Source organism: Sapajus apella, unplaced genomic scaffold (assembly GCF_009761245.1).
Source record: "Sapajus apella isolate SASKATOON/1434 unplaced genomic scaffold, GSC_monkey_1.0 scaffold47, whole genome shotgun sequence".
Classification (NCBI taxonomy): domain Eukaryota; kingdom Metazoa; phylum Chordata; class Mammalia; order Primates; family Cebidae; genus Sapajus; species Sapajus apella.
This window is the reverse complement of record NW_022436987.1, coordinates 7,236,823-7,259,420: the sequence shown is the minus strand read 5'-3', so window position 1 is coordinate 7,259,420 and position 22,598 is coordinate 7,236,823. Positions and strand designations below refer to the sequence as shown.

Genomic DNA, 22,598 nt, shown 5'->3' with positions numbered 1-22,598 from the left:
CATTTTCTTTACCAGAAAAATGGAGATGATAATAGTGCCCACCTGAGTGATGCAATGTGAATTCAGTGAGGTAATTCATTTATCATGCTTTCGGCGCAGTGCCAATACATAGTAACTGCCTCAAAAACTGTTAGTAATATCTAATTTTCAGATTTTCACTAGAAAAAATGTCACGACTAGCATACTAAAATGTCTGATTTATCATATGGTTGGGCTGTAACAAGAACTGTATTTAAATGGATCAGAAACTCTTACCTCTTCCAGGCTTAAATTTAAGCTCTCTTGCTACTGTAATAGGATTATCTCTGATGAGCTTCATTTTTCTCTAATGCTTATTATTTTACTCTTTTGTCCCTAATTTTATAAGACACTCATGAGGACACATCTGGAATGCTTCTACTGTGGTCTTCATATTGTAGTAAAAAGCAGAAACCAGACTCTCTGCTAATAAGGCAGTGCTGCCATGCTGCCTCAGGCCGCTGGACCTTCCTGGCTCTAGGGCTCCCTCCGTGTTAGGTCTTGTTTTTCTGTGAAAGCTACTTGGAAGGTAAAGGATGAGACCCTAAAACACTCCTGGTTTACATTGCCATGTCATATCAAGGCTTAGGTTGAATTTTTCTCAGATGATTTTTTCAAATAAAATAATATTCACTGCTTTCCTGGCTATAAAATATAGGTTCATTAATAGAAAATGTGACAAGTAAAAATTAGAAGAAAATATGAAGAGGATGATGAACTTTATTCATTATCTACCTTTTGAGTTTTGAGGCAGTATTTCTCTTAATTTGTTTAAAATGTCACATTAATTTATAAGGAGTGCCCTTCTATGTCAATAATCCAGCTTATGGCAAACAAGCTTCTGTTTATGCTACCCAATAAAGGTACCAAATTTCTTAACAGAACAGTGTCATCCAAAAATTACTTGATTAGAATTTGAAAGCCTATGGCTAGATTTCAGTTTTGTCACTTTACTCTGATAAATGGCTGTAGGCAGGTCATCTAATCTCCCTCAGCCTCAGTTTTCCCATGTGATCACAACATGTAACATTGTTGTGATGAATGTAGCAAAAGTCTTTTCTGAAGCATTATTCAAATACAAGCTTTTATGGATATTTTGGTTTCTTTCCTAACCTCTAGTCGTGACATGTCATAGGAAGACGAAAATGTTTGTTGGTTATTTACATAGTTTAATGTGATGATTACAATCGACTGGTTCTAGAATTTGATGGCCTGGACTGAATGAATTCCTGGCTCCTCTTCATATATCAGATTTGTGACTCTGACTTCTTAACTTCTCTGTACTTCAATACCTTTGCTATAAAATGGAGATAATAGTATTTAAACCTCAAAGTTGTGTTCTGAGGTCAATACATGTAAAATGTTTAGGATAGCTTTGGTAAAGAGTGTTAATTTATTGGCTATAATTACTTGGTAGTTGTAGAGATTACCGTTGTATCATTTTTCCTATCTATCTCTTCAGACTCAAGAGTCATGTCTTCACAGAACAACCTTAAAATATATTTATGATTTTCCTTTTTCTGTCCTTTCTCTTATGTATTTCTTCTTTTATTCTTTTTCCTTTTTTTTTTTTTTTTTGTGAGACAGGGTCTCACTCTTGGCCAGGCTGGAGTGCAGGGATACGATCATAGCTCACTGCAGCCTCTCCTCCCTGGGCTCAAGTGATTCTTCCACCTCAGCCTCCTAAGTAGCTGGAACTACGGGCATGTGACCATGCTGGCTAATTAAAAAAAAATTTTGTAGAAATGGGGCCTTACTATGTTGCTCAGGATGGCCTCTAACTCCTGGGCTCAAGCAGTCCTCTCACGTTGGTCTCCCAAAGTGCAGGAATTACAGGTGTGAGCCACCTAACTGGCCCTTACATATTTCTTAAGTGAAATGGTAACCAAAATTGTACGGAAAAATTTCAGCGCAAATGCGCTACCATCTTTATTTAACCTTGGCTTTCCTGTTTATACCCAAGTGCCAATAACTGTAACTAGGTCCTAAAAGGACAGTGTTCTCAGAGAATGATCTGTAATTATTCTCTGAAACAACTCTTGGATAATAACTGCTATCTCAAGGACCATAATTTTAAGGACAGTTTGATTATTGCCTGAGTGAAGTGCCTATACTGTGCATAGTGCATCATTCTTCAAATATCAAATTCATTGTCTACCTGTTCTTTCTTTCAAGTCATTTTATCACTCTGAAGAACGTATATTATTACTTATCATCCACGTTTTCCCAGGGATGTACTTTCAGATGACTGAGGAGCTGCAATGAATCAGTCTTAGCACATACTCAAGAAAAACCTGGCTGCTGGTTGCTATCCCTACATCCCTATCTCCAAACCAGTTTTCTACACATGAGAAGGCATTTTCCAGGGTCACATTTTCTTTTCAAACAGGCTTTTTCTCTGAGGCTTCTAAAGGCCCAAATACATAAGTTATAGTGAATGGTTTCTCTTCTTCACCATGTTTACTATTTCAATGAAAATAGTATTTCATTGACTCTTTCAATGAAGTAAATAAGCCTAGTACGAATTTTCAAATATATTAAAATGGCCAACAATCTCCTTTTTAAAGATTTTATTAACTGTTCTAAGATGAAATTGAGACTTTTCAAACTACAATTCTAAGTATTCCCACTGAATTCTTCCTAAGGTTGAGACTATCATCCAGTCAAATTTTTAGCACATCATCCTAAAACAGGTCACTTAAAATAAATTTCCAACCTTTTATAAAGTGGAACTACTTTTAATTTTTCTAATGCCCTCAATGGGTTGAGTATGGTAAAAAAGCACACTAGTTACTACTATTTTTCCTTTACTAACATGCAAGGAAAAAACAGTGGCAGCAGCTATAGGGTGGTGGCTCCTAATATCTATGTCTCATCCTAGCAGTGTGAGCTGTGTGACCACATGCAAATTACTTTATCTGTATGACCAGTTTCTTAATCAGTGAAAACGGTCTAATAATATCAGTTTCACACAGCTGTTAAGAGAACTAAGATTGTATTTGCATGCCGATCCAATGTAAGCTAATGAGTCTTATGAGGTAAATGTTCCATAGAAATTTAAAGCATTATTATAATATGATTTCCCTTTCTCCACTTTGTCCAGCCAATCCTCATTTTCACACTTGAGTTTCTGCAAGATATATGTATGAATGTCATATGATTCCAGTGTTATTTAACCCAGCTAGTTAAAAACACAAATTTAAATACTTATATTATTTCATAATTTCTACTACTTCCTTTTAGCAGATAGAATTTTGAGACTATAAACATCATAGCATTTAACTTTTAGAGTGGGTGACTGTGCACCTCCTCCTCCTGAGATGAAACAAAAGGCTGCATCTCAGTCGTCTCTACTTCTAACAGCTACACAGGGCCTGGCGGATTTAGAAAATATTACTTGGATGGATGGATGAATGGATGGACAAAGAGTGGAGCTCTTTTCCAAAGGTAAAAGGAACAATTAGATGCCTTCAGTTCTAGCAATGGCCCCACTTACTAGCTAAACATGCACTTTTGGGCAAGTCATTCATCCTCTATGAGCTTTGGTTTTCTTATCTGTCAAATAAGGATATTAATGTTTGCTTTATGAAGTTTGGAGAAGACTTAAGTAAGAACAAATAAGCATTCTGAAAACTAAAATATAAAAATATAAATAGTAGTATTAATATTTGCTTTGTTAGAACTAATGTAAAGTATTTACTTTTTCAGCTACTTCTCTTTTATACTTGAAGAAAGATTTTATATCTTAAACCTGGTTGTCTTGCTAATTATTTGGCTGGCCCTCATCTAAGGTTTTATAAAGGTTCTTTTATTTTAAGTCTCATACAATGCTGGAATGTTTTTGTTGTTACTACTTATGCCAAATGCCCAAACTCTCAGATCTCTTCCATCTTTCTGAGATTATGCATTGGAATTTCTAGTAACTCCTTGCTTTGGAGTTACTTCAAAGTAACACAAAAAAAATTTTAAGAGCGCTTTTTCTTACTCTGACTTTCCCAGTTAATTATGGACTTTTAAGGGGGTGTAGCAAGGGAATTGTTGTTTGCATTGGAAAATGGAGACAAGAGCATGTAGAAATAAAACCGTTTCTGGGCATTGAATATCAAATTTTCTAAAGAGTCTGAGCTTTTTAAAAACATATTACTTACTTTTTAATATATTCCTGAATTTTTTACTTAGTAACTGTATCATAATTCTTTCCTAATATTGAATATTATTTTTTTACTTATGTCAGAGTTCTGACATAATTAACATCTAATTTATTGCACAGGTCTAAGAACAGTTCATTTATAACTGCATCAAAAACGAAAGTCAATAGAGAATAATCTTATAATCCAGAAAGTTACAAATGATCTTAGAAATGTACCTAACACTTAACTGAAAATTTAAATAAACTGACAGAAAAACTGACACTGTTTCAAGGACCTTTTTTCTTTTGAAGTACATACATTTATGTCCTTCCCCAGAACCTTCATCTGCAGCATAGGGTTCTGCTTTGAAATACATGTACTGCATTTCTCCCCTACTCTTGCCACTCTCATCATATTCACTATCAGTTCCAGAGTCTTCTTCTGCCGTATCCCATGTCTCTTTTTTCCCTTCAGTTGCTTTAGTTCTTCTACTACTTGTGATACTGTGAGAGTCAAGTCCATTAGCCAAAGGGATTTGAGCATTATCTGCATTGCACAAAGTATCACTGCTATGACTGGAGCTAAGAATATCACTGTCCACTGAACTTGTACTCCTGTCATTATTCACATCTGAGTCTGATCGTTCCTCAGACTGAAAATTTTCTGCATCAGAAGTCTGAATATGCTGTTCAAGTTCTCTGTTATCCACTGATGCTGAAGAGTCCCTCTCATTGAGAGGTGATTCGATGTTTTCAAAGTCACTTGTCTCAGTACTTTTACTGCTGTCCCCATTATCTCCATCCTGCTGTTGCTGCAGTGACAAGCTTTTGAGTTTTTCAGTGCTTTCTTCTAGAATAGCTTCCACAGACTTTAGGCTTCCTACAGGTCCTTTGACTCTTTCACAATCATCATCCACATTACCAGAATCTCCTCCAGCTTTCTGGTATGCTGTCCTTTTGGAATAAGATCCTGGGGATTGTTCAGGTAGCAAAACAAATAATCTGATTGTATTTGCATGCCGATCCAGGAGTTTCCATAAGTGAGAGTCTGCAAAGGCCATCTGGTAATCCAAAGTCTCGGAACTTTCAACAAACACCTACATGGTAAGTCAGAGTTTTATTATATATTAATTTCAGTGACATTTTCATTCATCATCATCATAATATTGCATCAATACAAGACAATACACAGTTATGTTATAAAATGTGATGATAAAGTTTCTGAAGGACACTGTATTGTTTTGGAGATTGAATAAAATAAATATTAGGCTCAAAGGTCTTTGTAACTAGCCATAAAACTACACAAAGAGAGAGGACATGGACATACACATATACACAAACACCTTGTTTACTGGGATGTCCAATTTCAGAAAGTTGTTTTATCATTCTTCTCTTTAGGAAATTAATAATCTGGTTTTTCTTTAGATTGTATAAATCTTTCACCTTTAGAAAAACCAAGTTTTGCCTGAATTACAAACATAGGAACATCTGTAAAGACATCTTGTGAATATAACACCAAAATCCAGATCATGGAAAAATTTAATGGGCAAATAACTTGGTTTTGTAACAAACAAACTGCAAGAAAGCAAATGAAAAAGACACAGGAAAATTTACAGAAAAAAATTTTCTAAGATAATCAGATAAATTTGAACACTGACTAAGATACTGGCTGCTATTAAGGTATTTTTTTAGGTACATAATGTAAATTTCACTTTTTTTTCAAGAGTTCTCTTCATTTAGAGACATATATTCATATTATCTATAGATGAAATGATGTGATCCTTAGGAAGTTTATCAAATAATCTGGGGGAAGTAGATGGTTAAAATATAGATAAAACAAGAGTCAATAACTGTAGAAGCTGAGTGATGGGGATGTGGTGGGGGGGTCACTCTATTTTCCCTATTCTCTCTACTTTTGTTTATGTTTGAAATTTTCCATAATACATCTTTTTTAAAATATGAAATTCATTTTTGGCATAAATTTGGGGATAATAAATAGGATGTTGGCTTTTGCATAAAAGGATAACACTATCATTATCCTATTCAGTAAATGTTACAAACTGAAACTAGTAGGCTAACCACTTAAGGCAAAAAAAAGTTAGATCCTTCCTGTACTTCTTACCCTAAAGTAGTATTGGAGGGGATTAGAGATTTTAATGTTTTACATATACACATACACCCCCTCTCCCACAACACAAAAGTTTTAGAAGCATAAGTGAATAAAAATTACATATTGGGATTAATAAAATAATACTAAAAAAGTTAAATGAGATAAAAGACTAGACTGTACTAAGATAAATGAGACTAGAAAAAGTGATAGACACATGAAAAATGATAAATGATGAAACACATAATAATATCAAGATAAAAGAAGAGGATTAACATGAACTTTCTCCTTTCCAATAGAGAAAAATGAGTAGGCAAAGGGAATAATGGTGAGTAAACTCAAGATAATAATTTTTTCTATACCAGGTATGCCTCTGACCCTCACCATGAAGTGAACAAAAAAAAAAAAAGGGACATAATCACTGCGGGTAGAAATGGTTATGAAGGTTTCACCAAAGAGGTAGGACTAATCTAGAGATTGAAAAAAAAAATGCAGGGAGAGGAGGAACACTCTAAGTGGGAGTGTACATGAACAAAGGCAAAGAAGAGGAGAACTGGTAAGACTGATTGACAGGACACAAAGGAGCTTGATCTGACATGACTACAAAGGAAGGTAATTATTAGGAAAACCTGAGAATTTTAAGTTAAGTTTCCGACAGATGTTGAACAGCTGTGGAGGCCAGGCTTATAATACTGAACTAATTTTATTTACTATTACCAGCATAGAAAATAGTAATAAAAAAATAAGTGACATACCTTGTTACTTCTAAAAAATCCTTCAGCTTTCAGGGTTTTACTGGGGACACTGAGAAGACGCAAATCATTATAGCAGCGTTCCAGCACAATTCTCATTGTTTCAGCAGGTAAATGGATGGCCTATAATAAAAGCAATTTAATAAAAAGTACTCTTTCAAAAATAATTCTGCTTGACTTAGAAAGCAAGACACTGCTGAATTCTTCTTAAAAGCAGCAGAGAGAAAAATAATTTTAGTAGAGGTTTTAAAATATTTGAATAATGAAAGGGAAAAATTAGTTATAGCTATAAATTATGCTGCAAATCAGGAGAACAAAATACCACTTATAAATGTATGCTCTGAAACTATTTTAAAGGTAAGGATTTTGTCCTAGAAACTCTATTCCTCTCAAATTTGCCAAGTAAATGAGTGATCTGACTCCAAAGAAACTGAATAACTTGACTTTTTGACAGTGATATTAAACTGTTGAACTTCTTGGCTTTTGACAGGCCCTTCTGTAGTCTGTGAATAGTTGTTACACTTTTATTAAAGCAACAAGCAATTTTCCTTTGCGTGAAATGAGAAGATTAGTAGGTAAAATTTTAAGTTATTCTCTAAGTCTGTATCTTTAATTTTTGGAGTCATTTCATAAATTTCACATGAAAGCAGGTAAAAATTACCTCCATTTTAAAGAACACAACTTATTTTCAATACGACTTAGGTTATTAGTTATAAATACCTAATTCTTAAGCAGTCTCATTATAGTTTAAAACACTGTATTTGTTTACATGATGTTTTGTGACTGCCTTTATTCTCTATAGACATAGTTTTCTCAGCTCACTGCAACCTCCACTGTCTTTCTTCTTTCTTTTTTTTTTGAGATTCAGTCTTGGTCTATTGCCCAGGCAGGACTACGGTGGCACAGCCTCGGCTCACTGCAACCTCCACTTCCTAGGTTCAAGCAGTTATCCTGCTTAAGCCCCCAAGGAGCTGGGACTACAGGCATGGGCCATCACGCCCAGCTAATTTTTGTATTTTTAGTGGAGATGGGGTTTCGCCGTGTTGACCAGGCTGCTCTCAAACTCCTGACCTCAAATGATCCACCCACCTCGGCCTTCCGAAGTGCTGGGATTACAGGCATGAGCCACCATGCCCAGCCTTAGACATATTTTTCTCAATAAGATTATCAACTTCTTGGGGAAGAAACTATTGTGTCTCTTTCTTTTGTATTATGCCTGAGTGCTCACTAAACTGAATTTTTCTACATTTGGCATTCAAATTTCAAAAATGTAACACAGAGTATATCATACCAACATAGTATGCATTTACAAGCAATTTAATCATAAAATATAATTTCACAAAAATGATTTGTTTCCTGGTTATTAATTTAGCAAACCTGTTAGAAGTCATGTAAATATAAGTCAAAGTATAGACTTTTTTAAAGAGCATAATAATAACCACCAACTCTTAACGTAACATCTTACAAACTTTTTTCCACAGAGCATTTATTTATTTTTCATTAATGCTTATTACAACCCTGTTAAACAAGTATTGAAAACCTCAGCTAATAAGATGAAAGACAAGACTACCATAAGATGAATGACTGAAACTTGAACTCGACTTGCAATTATGGAACAACTTCCACTACATGAGGGGATCTTAACCTATGGTTTGAGAACCCTGAAAAATTTTGCCTGTTTGTATGCTCAAGGTTCTGAGGTGTACAGGACCCTTGAAAGGATGATAATCATTTGTCTGGTACGGACTAATCCTTTTGTCCCCCCCCCCAAACTTGAATGTTTTCATTGTTATATTTTTCCAGCTCAAGAAATCTGAGCCTAAGTTCTTTATCATTAGCTCATATAATGGCGCCAGTATTTAATTCATGACGTTCCCTGTCAAGTCTACATGCTCATCTTCCTCCTCTATTTCTATTAATGTATCCCTACTTTTCTGGTTTCCAAGTTTGAAACCTCTGGCTTAGGTCACGGGTGTATCTGCTTTACCCCAACATTTAATAATTACAAGTCCTGCAGATTCTATCCCTCTTGGAATCTATGTGTTCTCTCATTTCCAGTCATACACCTACACTTGAATTATTTCAACAGCTTCCTCCTCTCCATTCCTGACTCTCTCTCAAGGCATGTGGAACACTAGTCTAGTGTCACTAGACACTAAGTGCAGCATTGCTGCACTTAAAACCACCACCATCAACAAAAAAACTTCTTATTGCCTACACCAAAAAGGAGCCCAAACTTTCGTGTTTACTGTTTAAAGCTCTTCATGAAATAAACTGTACTAATATTTCCAATCCTGCATTTTACGATAATCCAGCCAACACATACAAGTTGTTATATGTACTTGCCCCACATTTTCTTACTTCCTGTTCAATCTGTTTCTTTTAACCACAGCTGTCTCCTAACTACAAATATTAGCTCCTGGAGGTAGAGCCTGTATATTATTCATAACTATCACAGTGTCTTGCATGTAACAGGCACTCAAAAATACATTTACTAACCCCTTTTAAAACTTACCTTTGAAATCAGTTGTTTGAACTCTGTAACTGTCTGATTTAAGTAAGCACGAACAGTTATTGGAGCAGCTACAGATTCTGCTTTTAGATCAACAACATGAACTTTCACCATCACTTCTGTCACATTTGAAGATATAAACACATAATTGGAGGTTATTTTTTAATGTATTTCACATGAGTGATGCATTATTAATGAGTTTCTAATAGATGACAATCCAAACTTCCAAGTACAGACCAAAACAACATTGAATAAATATAAATCACCAGATACTGCAAAACAAACATTAAAGGCCACACAGCTCTCACGCTTGCTTTTGAGTAAATGCCTCATTAAGCCACACAAAACCTTGTTCATCATCAAAAACTTCCTATTCTCAAAATAATATTTTCTATATCCCAAGGAAAATTCCACACAAAAACTGCTGTGATTATGTATCTGTTTCCTCACTTAAATCCTTTTATTAAAACTGAATCCCATTTTCTTCTCTTCTGTTTTCAGGTTATGTTTATATAACTAAATTCTTAATCTTCAAACACTGTATTTAATATGTAGTTACTATGTATCTGTTTTCACCTCATGTTTTATGTCAATCCTTGTTTTCCCTATGTTGTTATCTAAATCTAACAAAATATTCTGCTAAGATCTAGATTATTAATGAATAAAGACTACTTTATAAGTCTTACAATCTGCACTCGCATTTAGAGTTCTCTTGCAAATAAGTGGTATTACTGCTGACTCATGTTACACCCTAATCATTCTTTTTCCTGTCTAGCTCAAAAAAAAAAAAAAAAAAAGCAAGAAAATGTCCTAAGGGACTTTTTATAGATAAGGTAGAGTCTTAACTGAAGCAGGCATCATAAGGTTTTCAGAAATGAAATTTTCCCACTTAAGAGATGTAGGCTCCTTGAAACAGTACTACATCTAACCTAGTCTGTAAAGAGATGCCTTCATTTAAAAAGGAGATATACAGGATCCATAAAGGAATATCATTGTAAAAGGGCAGAATAAGGTTTTGTAAGTTCAACATTTAAGAAAACAACACAGAGGACTTAAGTCTGAATTCTAACTAAACAGTGATACAAAGGAGTTAGGGTCAAGCACAACAGTAAGAATTTTGTAAAATTATTTAAACATTTTGCTTTTCTCCTATTTGTTATAATTTACATATGGTAATTATAGAAAATCTGGACACAAAACAGATCATGTAACTGTCTTTAAGGAAACTGTGCTGGGTCTGACGAGCAGACCCTGACCCAGTGACAGATGAACAAATGCACTAAGATACAGGTATCTAGTGAAAGAGTGGGTTGAGGGTCCAGACAGCTTACAGAGGTTGAGGGGGGTGCTATAAAGAGTCAGCAGCTGCAGCCCTGACCAGCTAGCACTCCAGGCATTTATACAGTATAGATTTAATGACAGAGGCTTTGAGTCAACACACTTGTGGATAATGATTGAAGGCCAGGTTCCAAGGCCTAAAGCAAACACCATTTGTGGGTAATGACACTGTTGACCCCCAGAGCAGAGAGCAGTCATGCACCTGAGGGTGTTGAACGGTAGACCTTAGGATCACATGAGTAAACGAGCTCTTTAGATAAACTCCCCTACATTCCTTTGGACCTACTTCTACCTAACTGCCCCTGGGTAAGAACTGCTGCCTTCAGCTCATTACTTCCCGAGGCTTTTGAAGAAACCTTCCCGTCTTCCAAGAAGGTTGTGTCTATTTTACAATTTTTCCCACCACCCTGACTGAACCCCTAGAAAACTGTCTCTGGAAAAACTAGGGGCATGATATTTTGGTTTTCCTAAGCAGTCTCAAAGGAAACAAACAAACAAACAAAAAAAAACTCAACGTGCTGAGTGAATGTGATAGATTTAATGAAGAAAGAAAAGCTGAAGTCCCTAAGACCTGTAAAAGTAGAGAGGATGAAGGAAAAACTTTAAATGCTGACAGTGATGGGATAATAAATCCACCCTTCCAAAGAAATTCTAAACAGTCTCTACTTCTGAGACTTTATGAAAATATACTTTTTTGGACCAAGATCTCCATAAAGAGAAAGAAAGAGAAAGACAGATCTTCCTAAAAGAGCAGCTGATAACTTTAGGGATTTACAGCATCCAAAATGCATACTGGAGAAGAAAAATCCCACTGAAGACTGTAAGGTAGAAGTTTTGTTGTTTTTCATTGTTGTTTTTAAAACTATGTATAAAATTATTTGCAAGTAATCTAGAACTTAATTCCAAGCTGTTGCTGAGTATTTCTCAGCCTGTCAAAATTATTCTACATTTTAATACCATTTAAAAAATTAAATTATGTTCATTTCTATAATAAAAAAAACTGTCATGAAAATTTTAAATAGAGTACATCTCAAAATAGTGTAAAATTGGGAGTTTTTAGATACCTCCAGGTTTGTAAGACTGGAAAACTTGATCAGGCTTTCTCGTCTCCAACAACAGATCAAACATATATGTTGACTTGACGCCACCTAGTAGAAGTCCCATTGGTGTATCTTCTTCTCCTTCATATGATCGTTCTAGATAATCATGAAACTCATCGTATTTAACAAGGCGACAGCAATCCAGGGGTATTACCTCTTCTAAATCCATCATCTAAAAGAAAGCAATCCCCCAGAAAGAAAAAAAAATACATATATAAATACATATATAGTGTTTTAGTCTGTATATAATTAACACTACCAATAGGCCCTAACAAATAAAATCCACACATTTATGATTGCATCAAAGACATCAAAGTTACAGGTACAATGTAAATGTTACTTTATATAATTATGTTTCATTATCCCTCAGATCATATAAAGCATGTACTAATTTAAAGACATTTTTATTTTTTAAAAAGCTAACACCATAAATTTTAGATGTAGAAACAAAATCAATGTATTATAACCTACTGCTCGTAATCAACTAAGCTGGAAACATAGAGGAAAACAACCAAACAGCCAACTTGAATATGCATTTTTTGTTTTCTTAATCCAATTGGAAGTAGATTTGATAATTCATGTATCTAGCAGCATTCTAAGTACAGGAGGACAGCATGTCTCATAGACCCATCACAAAGGGTATGGCTTCTATGTCTCTCAGGTGTCACCTCACTCCTCTCCAGATATCCCCTTTCAATATTAGCCTCCAGAATACTTACAGCTCATGGTACAGGAATTTCTATCATAAAATTTCCTTCTAGCTTATGTCACTAACAGATGACGTACCCTGGTTGCAACAACCCTCTTGATAGGAAATAAGCCTCCTGGAGGAACATAGTAGGATTGCTTAGAAGTATTCAATGTTCATTTAAGGTTGTGATAAAAATTTAAAGACTTGTAAGCTTCAGTGTATCACCACTGATCTCTACTCCTTCCCAACTCCCATTCCCAGCAATGAAGCTCTACTTTTAGTATATAAGATTGACTTATTTCTCTCTTCTGTTTGATTCTTTTTATTTGCAAACTTTTACTTCCTATTTTTAAGACTAATGCTTGCAGTCCACCATTATATTTAAAGAATTTTTACCAAAATGAGGCAAATCCAGAGCCATCTATCCATTTTAATGTTTGTTCATTCATTTATCCATTCAAAAAGCTAACCAATTTTGACTTTTCTATATACTAGGCAAGAGTATTGAAAATAAAATTGTGAGCAAAACCAAAATGGTTTCTGTACTTGTGTTTATAGTCTAGTGAGGGACAGTGATATTAAAATAGTCAAACAATTAAATGTAAAATTTCAATACTGGTAAGTGCTATGCAGGAACAGACGTATAACACAAATGATTCTCAAACTTGATTATGCCTGAGAGTCACCTGAGATATGTGTTACAATGCCTATTCCTGGGCTCCAACAGAGAAATTCCGATTCATAAGCAGCAATTAGCATTTTTAATAAGAATGTGACTTTGGTGCAAATTGTGTTAGATCACACTTTGAGAAACAATATCAGCTATCTTGTGTGTTGAGTTCTTTTATCGGTTCCATGTATAATTATACACAAAATGATATAGTATGCAATTTTTTCTCTAGGTAATGACTTTAATTTCAGTCAAATTCTGTTAATGCTTATATGGAAAGGGAAAAACTTCAATTTGTTAAGTATCATAAATGACATTTAGAATGATCTGGTGAAACAGCATGTCCCTATTTGCCTTTCAAACCACATTAATAACTTTCTACTACTCTTAGAGAACAAAATGCAAACTTCCATTTCACAAAAATCTCTAATTTCCTTTTATGGTACTCTGTGCTCATTCAAAACAATCTAAACATATGACTCCTTTCTTGGGTTTCTTAAATGTGCCAAGCATCTCCTCACCTCAGCATTTTTGAACATGCTGTTCACTCTACTTAGAATATTCTTCCTTGGGCATGGGCCAGTGACAGAATGGATAATGCATCTGACTACACACCAGTATATTCTTCCTCAGCTTTTTGCATAGCTGTCTCCCTGTCTCATGGTTACAGTCTCAAAATAAATTTTCTCAATTTACTACTACTGTGTTTATAGCATCTAAATAATAAAATAATTGCAAACTGTGATGTTTAAATATGTTTTGTTTGTTCTTTCCAATAGATTGTAATCTCCATAAGGGCAGTGACCGTGTCTTGTTCCCTTTGGTATCTCTAATATCTCACCATTGTCTTATTCACTCTGGTATCTCTGTTTCATACAGTAAACACTCAAGAAATCTATGTTAAATGAATAGAAAGAGCAAATAAAATTTTGTTTCTAATTCTGGGACCTAGAAAGTTTAAATGGCTTCCAAAGGGAGAAAATTTTCAAAATCAACTGAATATGCTCCAAAGGAGAGATATAAATATACTTAGTAAGAGATAAATTAACTGGTTACCAAGGTTACTGCAAGTGCTTATATAACCATTATCCATAATAAAAACTTGGGAAATTATGTTAATACTGTTATATTAGTAAATGTCAATGATGCAATTAAACATACCTTATAAGCCATTTCTACTGCTTCCTTTAATGTCTTATCCTTATGAACCTCCAATTTATTTTCCATCATTACTTGTTTTGCAGGATGCAAACAGAATAATTTTATCTAGAAAATGTAAAATATCATCATCAAATCCAAAATTCAAGAGTCAAAATTCAATTCTTCTGTAGATAGCATTCTAATTGTCAAAATACTACAATTAAAAAAAAAAAACATAATTGAGATCATTCTTTCTTGTATCTATTCTTAGTAATTGATACTGACTCATGCCATAAAAAAACTAAAAAAACATTACTGTATGTTTCCTCATACACATGTATAATTTACATAATCACTCCCCTACCAATAAACACTTGGGCTGTTTCCAATTTTTCCCTAATTTGTAAAATACTATAATGAATATCCCTGTAATCAAGATTTTTACAGTAATTGTGATTACTTCATTAGGAAATAATTCTGTAAGAAAAATTATGTAAAAGAATATGAATTTGCTTAAGGCTCTTCATAAATACTGTTCAATTTCTATACAGTTTTTACTGATTTATTTTCTTTCAATAGGGTAAGAGAATGTCTACCTCAACTGTGGCTTCACCAGCACTGACCACCGTCACTACATATATTACTGGGTTTTTACACATCAAATCAAATTTTACCTTTATAGTATGATTGGTTACATTGTTCAGTGATCATGATGGCAAAACTGTCTAAAAAATCAATGAGTTAGTCATGAGAATTGCAGTTAAGCAAGCTTAAAAATAGTGCTTTCAATTAAAAATAAAATTATGGAATTCAACCTTGCATGTATTGCGTTCAATTTCTCGTTGTCTCTTTTCTTGTTCTTCCAACTCTCTCTCTTTCTGCACCAAGTTTTTAATATGTTCAGGGTATTCATCCACTTCTAGAAATTCTATTAGTAATAAAAACAGGACAAAACAGTGTCACTGAAACTGAGCTCCCTTTATTCATTCTGCTTCGCTATGCTCCCATAGTATATACTTCTACTACAGCACTCATGGAGACATATCTCAATTATATCCTTCTCTCAACTTGGAACACAAACTTCATCCACAAAAGGGTGAAGAGATAGTTAACAGGGACACATGGTTAGGTCTCATATCTTAAAGAACCATGTATTTATTCAAAATGGCTCTTGGCTCCAGAACAACTCCAGTATGTGAATTAATATTTTAGAATGAAAAAGCTCTCTGAAACTTGAAAATAAAATTATTTCTGACTTCAAATCATGCCATTCCCATCAAACTGTGTGACCTTGGGCAAGTTTACTTCTCCAAATGTAGGTCTCTTTAGCTTATTAATATCATCTACCTCATAAAGTTACTACCTGAGATATAAAAAAAAATTAATAAATGCTGCTGCTGTTCCTGCCACTAAATACTATCTATTTGTTTACTACCATCTTTCCTGTGTTCTCAAAGCAGTCTTTAGCTGCCTCCTAACCAAAGAATACAGAATCACAAAACTGACAACTTCATCTTTCGGATTTATCCCTCTCTATATGGTCAAGATTCACGTGAATATAAAAAGTGATGATTATTTGTGATATAGTTTAGACATTTGTCCTCGTCCAAATCTCATGCTGAATTGTAATCCCCAGTACTGGAGGTGGGGCCTGGTGGGAGGTGTCTGGGTCACGGGGGTAGATGCCTCATGGCTTGGTGCTGTCCTTATGACAGTGAGTTCTCATGAGTTCTGGTCATTTAAAAGTGTGTGGCACCCTCTTGACCCCCAGCAACTTGCTTGCTCCTGCTTTTGCCATGTGAAATGCCTGTTTCCATATTGCCTTCTAACATGATCGAAAACTCCCTGGGGCTTCCTCAGAAGCTGAGCATCATGCTTCCTGCAGAGTCTGCAGAACGGTGAGCCAATTAAACTTCTTTTCTTTACAAATTACCCAGTTTAGGGTATTGCTTTACAGCAATGCAAGGACAACCTAACATAATTTCTGAGGCTACTTTTAAGCAACTAAAGGGAAAAAATATATGCAAAAAATAGTTACTACAGACTCACATATCAAGTTTTTCTTAATAATCACAACTTCATACGTACCTTTAAAGTATTCAAAGTGACAATATGAAATTATGACACCATTTAATAAAACCAATGATTATTTGGCATTAAAAAGGGAAAATAATTTATATCAAAAATAGCATACGTTTGTAAAACGTAAAAGCTGCTGCTTCTAGGAAAGTGCTCTAATTTAAAAAACATTCCATATCATACAGCGCCCTCTGGTGCTTTATAACAAAACTAGAGTTGGGGGAGCAAAGGAAGGCTGTTACTGCGCTTTTCGAAGGCTGGGTCCACATGAAGGACATGAATGACAATACTGACTCTGCTTCCAGATAGCTATGATTTGGGACAACTTTGGCACAGATAATACAGTACAAATGATTACTTTTGCTCTTAAGTCTCTGTTCTGAAATGACTTATTATAATTTTATTTTTTCAATAATGCCATAGTAAATTATTGAACATTACTATATGACAAATCCTGGAATATACTTTTATGTGAAAAGATGAGTAAATCCTAATCTTGTACCAACTGAATTCACCATCTAATGAGGGTTTACAAAAATGTGAATAAAAGCATAATGCTTGAAACATACTAATAGCAATGGCAGTTTCTAAACAAAGGAAATATACTGAAATCAAAGATTGTGATTACATTTTAATTATGAAAAGACCATGAGCAAACACATCATCTGTATATGTATCAGTATGTACACACTCCCCTACATATTTGCAATATAGCCTGAGAGAGTCAGAATTAGCAAGGAAAAACAAAAACTGCAATTTTTTAAAAGCAATAATTATTTAAAAAGCCAAACAAACATGCTTCATATACTGGATTATTTCCGAGGTTCTTAATACAACACATAAAACATCGGTACTAGATACATAACACTTTACTTGCTTTTAAATTAAATAAGTATAAATACTTAACTCAAGTTTCCAAAAATGTTTTCAGAGTCGTAAATCAAAAGTTCAGGTCACCCAGGATCCCCAATCAAAGCATTTAAATATTAAAATACTCCAAAAACTTGACATTGAAAGAAAGCAATAACCATTAAATTTAATTTTTTACTATATATCAGATATGATGCTAAATGTTGAAAATGTTATCTCATTACAATTTTTATAACAATACTATAAAATACTATTATACACATTTTACAGATGTGTAAAGAAAGGCTGAGCAAGGTTGGCCGGGTGTAGTGGCGCACGACTATGTAATCCTAGCACTTTGGGAGGCCAAGGCGGATGGATCACCTGAGGTCAGGAGTTTGAGACCTGCCTGGCCAAAATGGCGAAACCCCGTCTCTATTAAAAATACAAAAATTAGCTGGGTGTGGTGGTACATGCCTGTAATCCTCACTACTCGGGAGGCTGAGACAGGACAATCACTTGAACTCAAGAGGCGGAGGCTGCAGTGAGCCAACATTGCACCGCTGCACTCTAGCCTGGGTGACAGGGCGACAATCCGTTTCAAAAAAAGAAAAGAAAAGCTTAGAAAAGGTTGCTCTAGGACACACAGATGATGAGTTAGGACAAAGCTGGGTTTATCATCCCTGTATCAAACTGCATTTTATACAATCTTACTACTAACAAACATTCAATTTATTTAATGTAGTTTTGTCTCTTCGTATCTTAAAAAAATAACTCAACATTTTTTCAAGGTCCTTACCATTTGGCATTTGGCATTATTTTATAACAGTCTTTGTAAATAATTCTTCCAGGCATAAAACAATTATCCTATCATTTAAAAGTAGTTATCTGGGTTTGCGAAACTTACAAAAGAAATTAGTTAACAACACAGATTAAAATCATATAACTGTAGGTAAACATACTTGCATTTCTGGCTGGATCCTTCAGTCTATAGATCAGCATATATGCATTTGTGGAACTAGTAGAAATACAAAAAAGATTAATAGGGACAAAAAGTAGATTGTAAAGATTCCACTTCTAAGCATGAAATATTTATTTTAAATTGTGATTTTTTAAAAAAAAACAATTAGAAAATCATGCCACTGTTCACAGACACATTCAGATTTAAAACATTGCAGATAAGAGGATAATCTGTTTCCACTTATCACATTTAGAGAAGATTCCACATCTCCTCTTTATAACACAGTAAAGCCTTCAACAAAACTGTGTACTGGAATGTCTACATACAACAGTTAAGTCAGGAGCCAGCAAGTTTTTTCTGGCAAGGACTAAATAGTAGTATCATAAGCTTTGTAGGCCATATGGTCTGTGCTGCAACTACTCAACTATGTTATTATAGTGCAAAAGCATTAACACATAATGTAGAAACAAATGGCTATGTCAGTGTTCAAGCCTGATTTCCAAAATATGGAGGCAGGTTGGATTTGGCTTATGGGTTGTAGTCTGTCAATACCTGGGTTAAATCTTTGATGATAAAAAACACTGAGAAGCTATAATTAATTCTAACTTTTAAACACTGAAAATTGGAAAACTGCTTACCTTGCAAAAGCACTGGAATAATATCCTCTGCTTCCTGAAGATCCACCATGTGTTTTCTTAATGTCCTCTTGTGTTATCTGAAAATGTGTTACATGATTTCTTTTTGCAAATTCTGTAACACTTCACATTAATGTCAATATGTAACTCAATCTTTAGCCTCAGAGTTAAATGCTATCAAAGACCTTCATGATTGCTCACACAGATACAAAATTTGATCATTATCAGTGGCTGCTTACGAGCCAGTCAGTTCTAGTGTTCCTAATCACATGTGAAGTAAAAGTAGCACCTATGAGGCTCAGGCCCAGAGGAAAATTGTTAGTCTATCTCTGGAGATATTCAACAAGCCCCAAACAAATAAGCAAAACAAATAATAAAAAAGGCAAGAGCTTTAATAAAAGCAAAAATTAAAGACTGGTTTGATATGAGTCTTAAGATGTATCACCAGACACATTCACTCATCCTTAAAAACTTTGCTGTTGTTTAGAAACATCCCTATTCCCATCTTTCAGAGTAATAATCTTAAAGGACATATCCTTACCCTGCTGACATGTTGATCATTGAAGCTGTACCACTGCTCATCACTGAATGACTTTATACATGCATAATAATGACCACCAGCAGCACTCCCGGAATGAACCATAACAGAGAAAAGTTCATAGATCAAGGAGTTCTAAGGAGAAAAAATAAAAGTAACTCAGAGAAGAAAAACACAGAACGCTTATTTGTGTTTTTCCTATTCTCTACTAACACACAGAGAAGTAACATAGTTAGTTGTTCTATATGCCATAGGTCAACTTTCCCTAAGGTAAAACAAAACTGGCAAGTTACCAAATAACTGTATATACCACAAGTTACACAAGTTTAATCAGTGTATTCTTTCAGATTTTAATTATGCTATAACCTTTGAAACTATATAATCTATAAACTTACATATGTAAAAATTAAATAATAGTCTAAAATTTCAGAAACAGATGCTAGCTAAAACGCTGTTCTAAAATGCACAGTTGATAAAAGAAATTCCTAGCAACATACTGTTTCTTATTCAAATTCTATTTCCTCTACAAAAGAGCTGAGGAATATAATTATTTGAAACATCTTCTAATGTATTCACACATTATCTGAGATGTCGTGATCTACTAATTTCTCTCTCTTATATTAAGAATGAATCCTGAATTATACTATATCTACAATAAATTAAAATTATTTCTTTAGCTTCCTGTTCTGAAAATAATTCTTTAAAGTTTGGAAGTAAACATTATTTTAAGCAAACTTAAGTATTTGTGGAAGAAAACAGGAGAAGAGAGGCAACTTGTTTAAAAAAAGAGGTCATTTATAATGACTTGTTTTTAGAACAACTCCTAAGACAGTTTGACATACTGAAGACGTTGCAGACCAGTAACTCTATCACACACAAAAAAAGAACAGGTAGGCAGACAGAAACAAGAGAAGGAAAGGAGGTTAAAAAGGCAGTTTGACATAAGAAGATTCTCCTGTTTACAACAGACAAGCTTTATTTTATTTACTTTTCTACAAGTACTAGGATTTGTCTTCTTTCTTCTTTGCCTAAGAAGCATTTTAGAGACTTCTAGAACTTTCAAGGCATTCCAATTTATCTTAAACAACTTTAAACTGACCACAATATATGGCTAATAGTGAAATTTCCAGAACAAATTTTGAAAATGTCTGAAAACTTGTTTATGTGGTTCAAATTTTATTCCTAAAACTAAAATTAATCACAGTGGTGACAGAGGGGAAGTTTCAGAATTTATTTGCAATCCAAAAGGTGTGTTTAAAGCATTTAAAAACTTACAAAATGTGGTAACTGCAGGTTATTAAATTAAAATGCTCTGAATATGGTAATACACTAGACAAAATTCTGATATGATTGAATATGAACAGTATCTTATGATAAGCAGTCCCCCATTTAAAAATAAAATACAGAAAAAGCCTACAAATCAACATCTATACATTTTTTAAGTTTCATCACAATGATCAAAGCCAACATAATTATTTTTCTGGAAAATTCTAATAGTAGCAACTTCTAGATGACAATAATTGTGGTATATTCAGAAGACTGAATTGCCTTCCAAATTACAATTGTATATAACATATTTTAAAGCAAAAATAATACAGTCATGACAGAGTTAAGGGTTCTCAAATATGATAATTTTAGTTTCAAATCACAAATACATTGCTAAAAAGCAGGAAGGAAAGTAAAGTGCCATCATCCAAATCTAGCACAATTTGTAAATAAAATTACATAAAAACATATCCTAACATTTTCTTCTCTTTTAATACTATTTAACAAAGCAATACATTACTCTTAACAAAAAAGGGATATATCTTCAAACATCGTACTAGCAAACAGAAGTGTAAATTTCTAGATCCGAGTAGAACAGAAAGCATCTAGTCCAAATTCCTCCAAAATGTAGCAAGTGAAAGACACACATATTAAATGATTTGCCAGAAGTGACACAGTTTATTGACGGCAAAGTGAGAACTAAAATGTAAATTATTTGATCCACTTATGCAAGGGTCAAATGCTGAGTATTTTAGGCTTTCTGGGCCATATGGTTTCTGTCACAACTACTCAACTCTGTCATTATAGTACTAAACCAGACATATACCATATGTAAACAACTAGAGTGATTGTGTTCCAATAAATCTTTATTTACAAAAAATGGTAAAACTAAACAACAGGCCTGGAAGCTCAACACCAAAGAGAATAAATACCCACCATGCCCAATAAAGCAAAAACCAAAACAACAAAAAACAAACAAAAACTCCCAAGTTCAGGCATATCATGTTCAAAGTGAACAAAATCAAAGACCAAAAAAACTTCATGGGAGGCAGTGGGGGAAACACCTTACCTATAAAGGAACAAGGATAAGAATTATAGCACACTTTTCATTATAAACCATGTAAGCAAGGAGAGTGTAGTGAAATATTTCGTGTTGAAAGAAATATTAGCAGCAACTTAGAATTCTGTATCCAGAGAAATAATTCTTTAAAAGTAAAGGAGAGAAATTAGAAATCAATAGTAAAAGGAAAACTAGAAAATTCAATTACAAATATCTGTAAGTTGTTTTAAACAACACATTCTTAAACAACCAATGGGTCAAAGAAGAAATGACAAAGGAAATTAGAATATATACTGAGACAAATGAAAACAAAAACATAACACACCAAAACTTATGGGATGCAGCAAAAGAGGATAGTTTATAGATGTAAATGCCTACATTAAAAAAAAAGAAAAGAAGGCCGGGCACGGTGGCTCAAGCCTGTAATCCCAGCACTGTGGGAGGCCGAGGCGGGTGGATCACGAGGTCAAGAAATCGAGACCATCCTGGTCAACATGGTGAAACCCCGTCTCTACTAAAAATACAAAAAATTAGCTGGGCATGGTGGCGCGTGCTGTAATCCCAGCGACTCAGGAGGCTGGGGCAGGAGAATTGCCTGAACCCGGGAGGCGGAGGTTGCGGTGAGCCAAGATCACGCCATTGCACTCCAGCCTGGGTAACGAGAGCGAAACTCCATCTCAAAAAAAAAAAAAGAAAAGAAAAGAAGATGAAGAAGACAACGTCTAAAATCAACAACCTAACTTTAAACCTCAA

The 22,598-nt window shown here is 34.3% G+C and overlaps 1 protein-coding gene across 4 annotated transcripts in view; it reads right to left on the bottom strand.

Annotated features, from left to right (window-relative positions):
• The window catches only part of USP47 (ubiquitin specific peptidase 47), a 138,165-nt gene that overhangs the window by 11,993 nt on the left and 103,574 nt on the right, over positions 1 to 22,598 (bottom strand). For all 4 annotated transcript variants that reach the window (XM_032240754.1, XM_032240755.1, XM_032240757.1 and 1 more), the window contains 9 exons: positions 19,523 to 19,654; positions 18,985 to 19,061; positions 18,348 to 18,403; positions 15,273 to 15,385; positions 14,479 to 14,583; positions 11,921 to 12,128; positions 9,522 to 9,637; positions 7,010 to 7,129; positions 4,467 to 5,244 (listed from right to left, as the gene is read on the bottom strand). In XM_032240754.1, the coding sequence (XP_032096645.1) occupies positions 4,467 to 5,244; positions 7,010 to 7,129; positions 9,522 to 9,637; positions 11,921 to 12,128; positions 14,479 to 14,583; positions 15,273 to 15,385; positions 18,348 to 18,403; positions 18,985 to 19,061; positions 19,523 to 19,654 (1,705 nt within the window). The remainder of the gene's footprint in view (positions 1 to 4,466; positions 5,245 to 7,009; positions 7,130 to 9,521; positions 9,638 to 11,920; positions 12,129 to 14,478; positions 14,584 to 15,272; positions 15,386 to 18,347; positions 18,404 to 18,984; positions 19,062 to 19,522; positions 19,655 to 22,598) is intronic.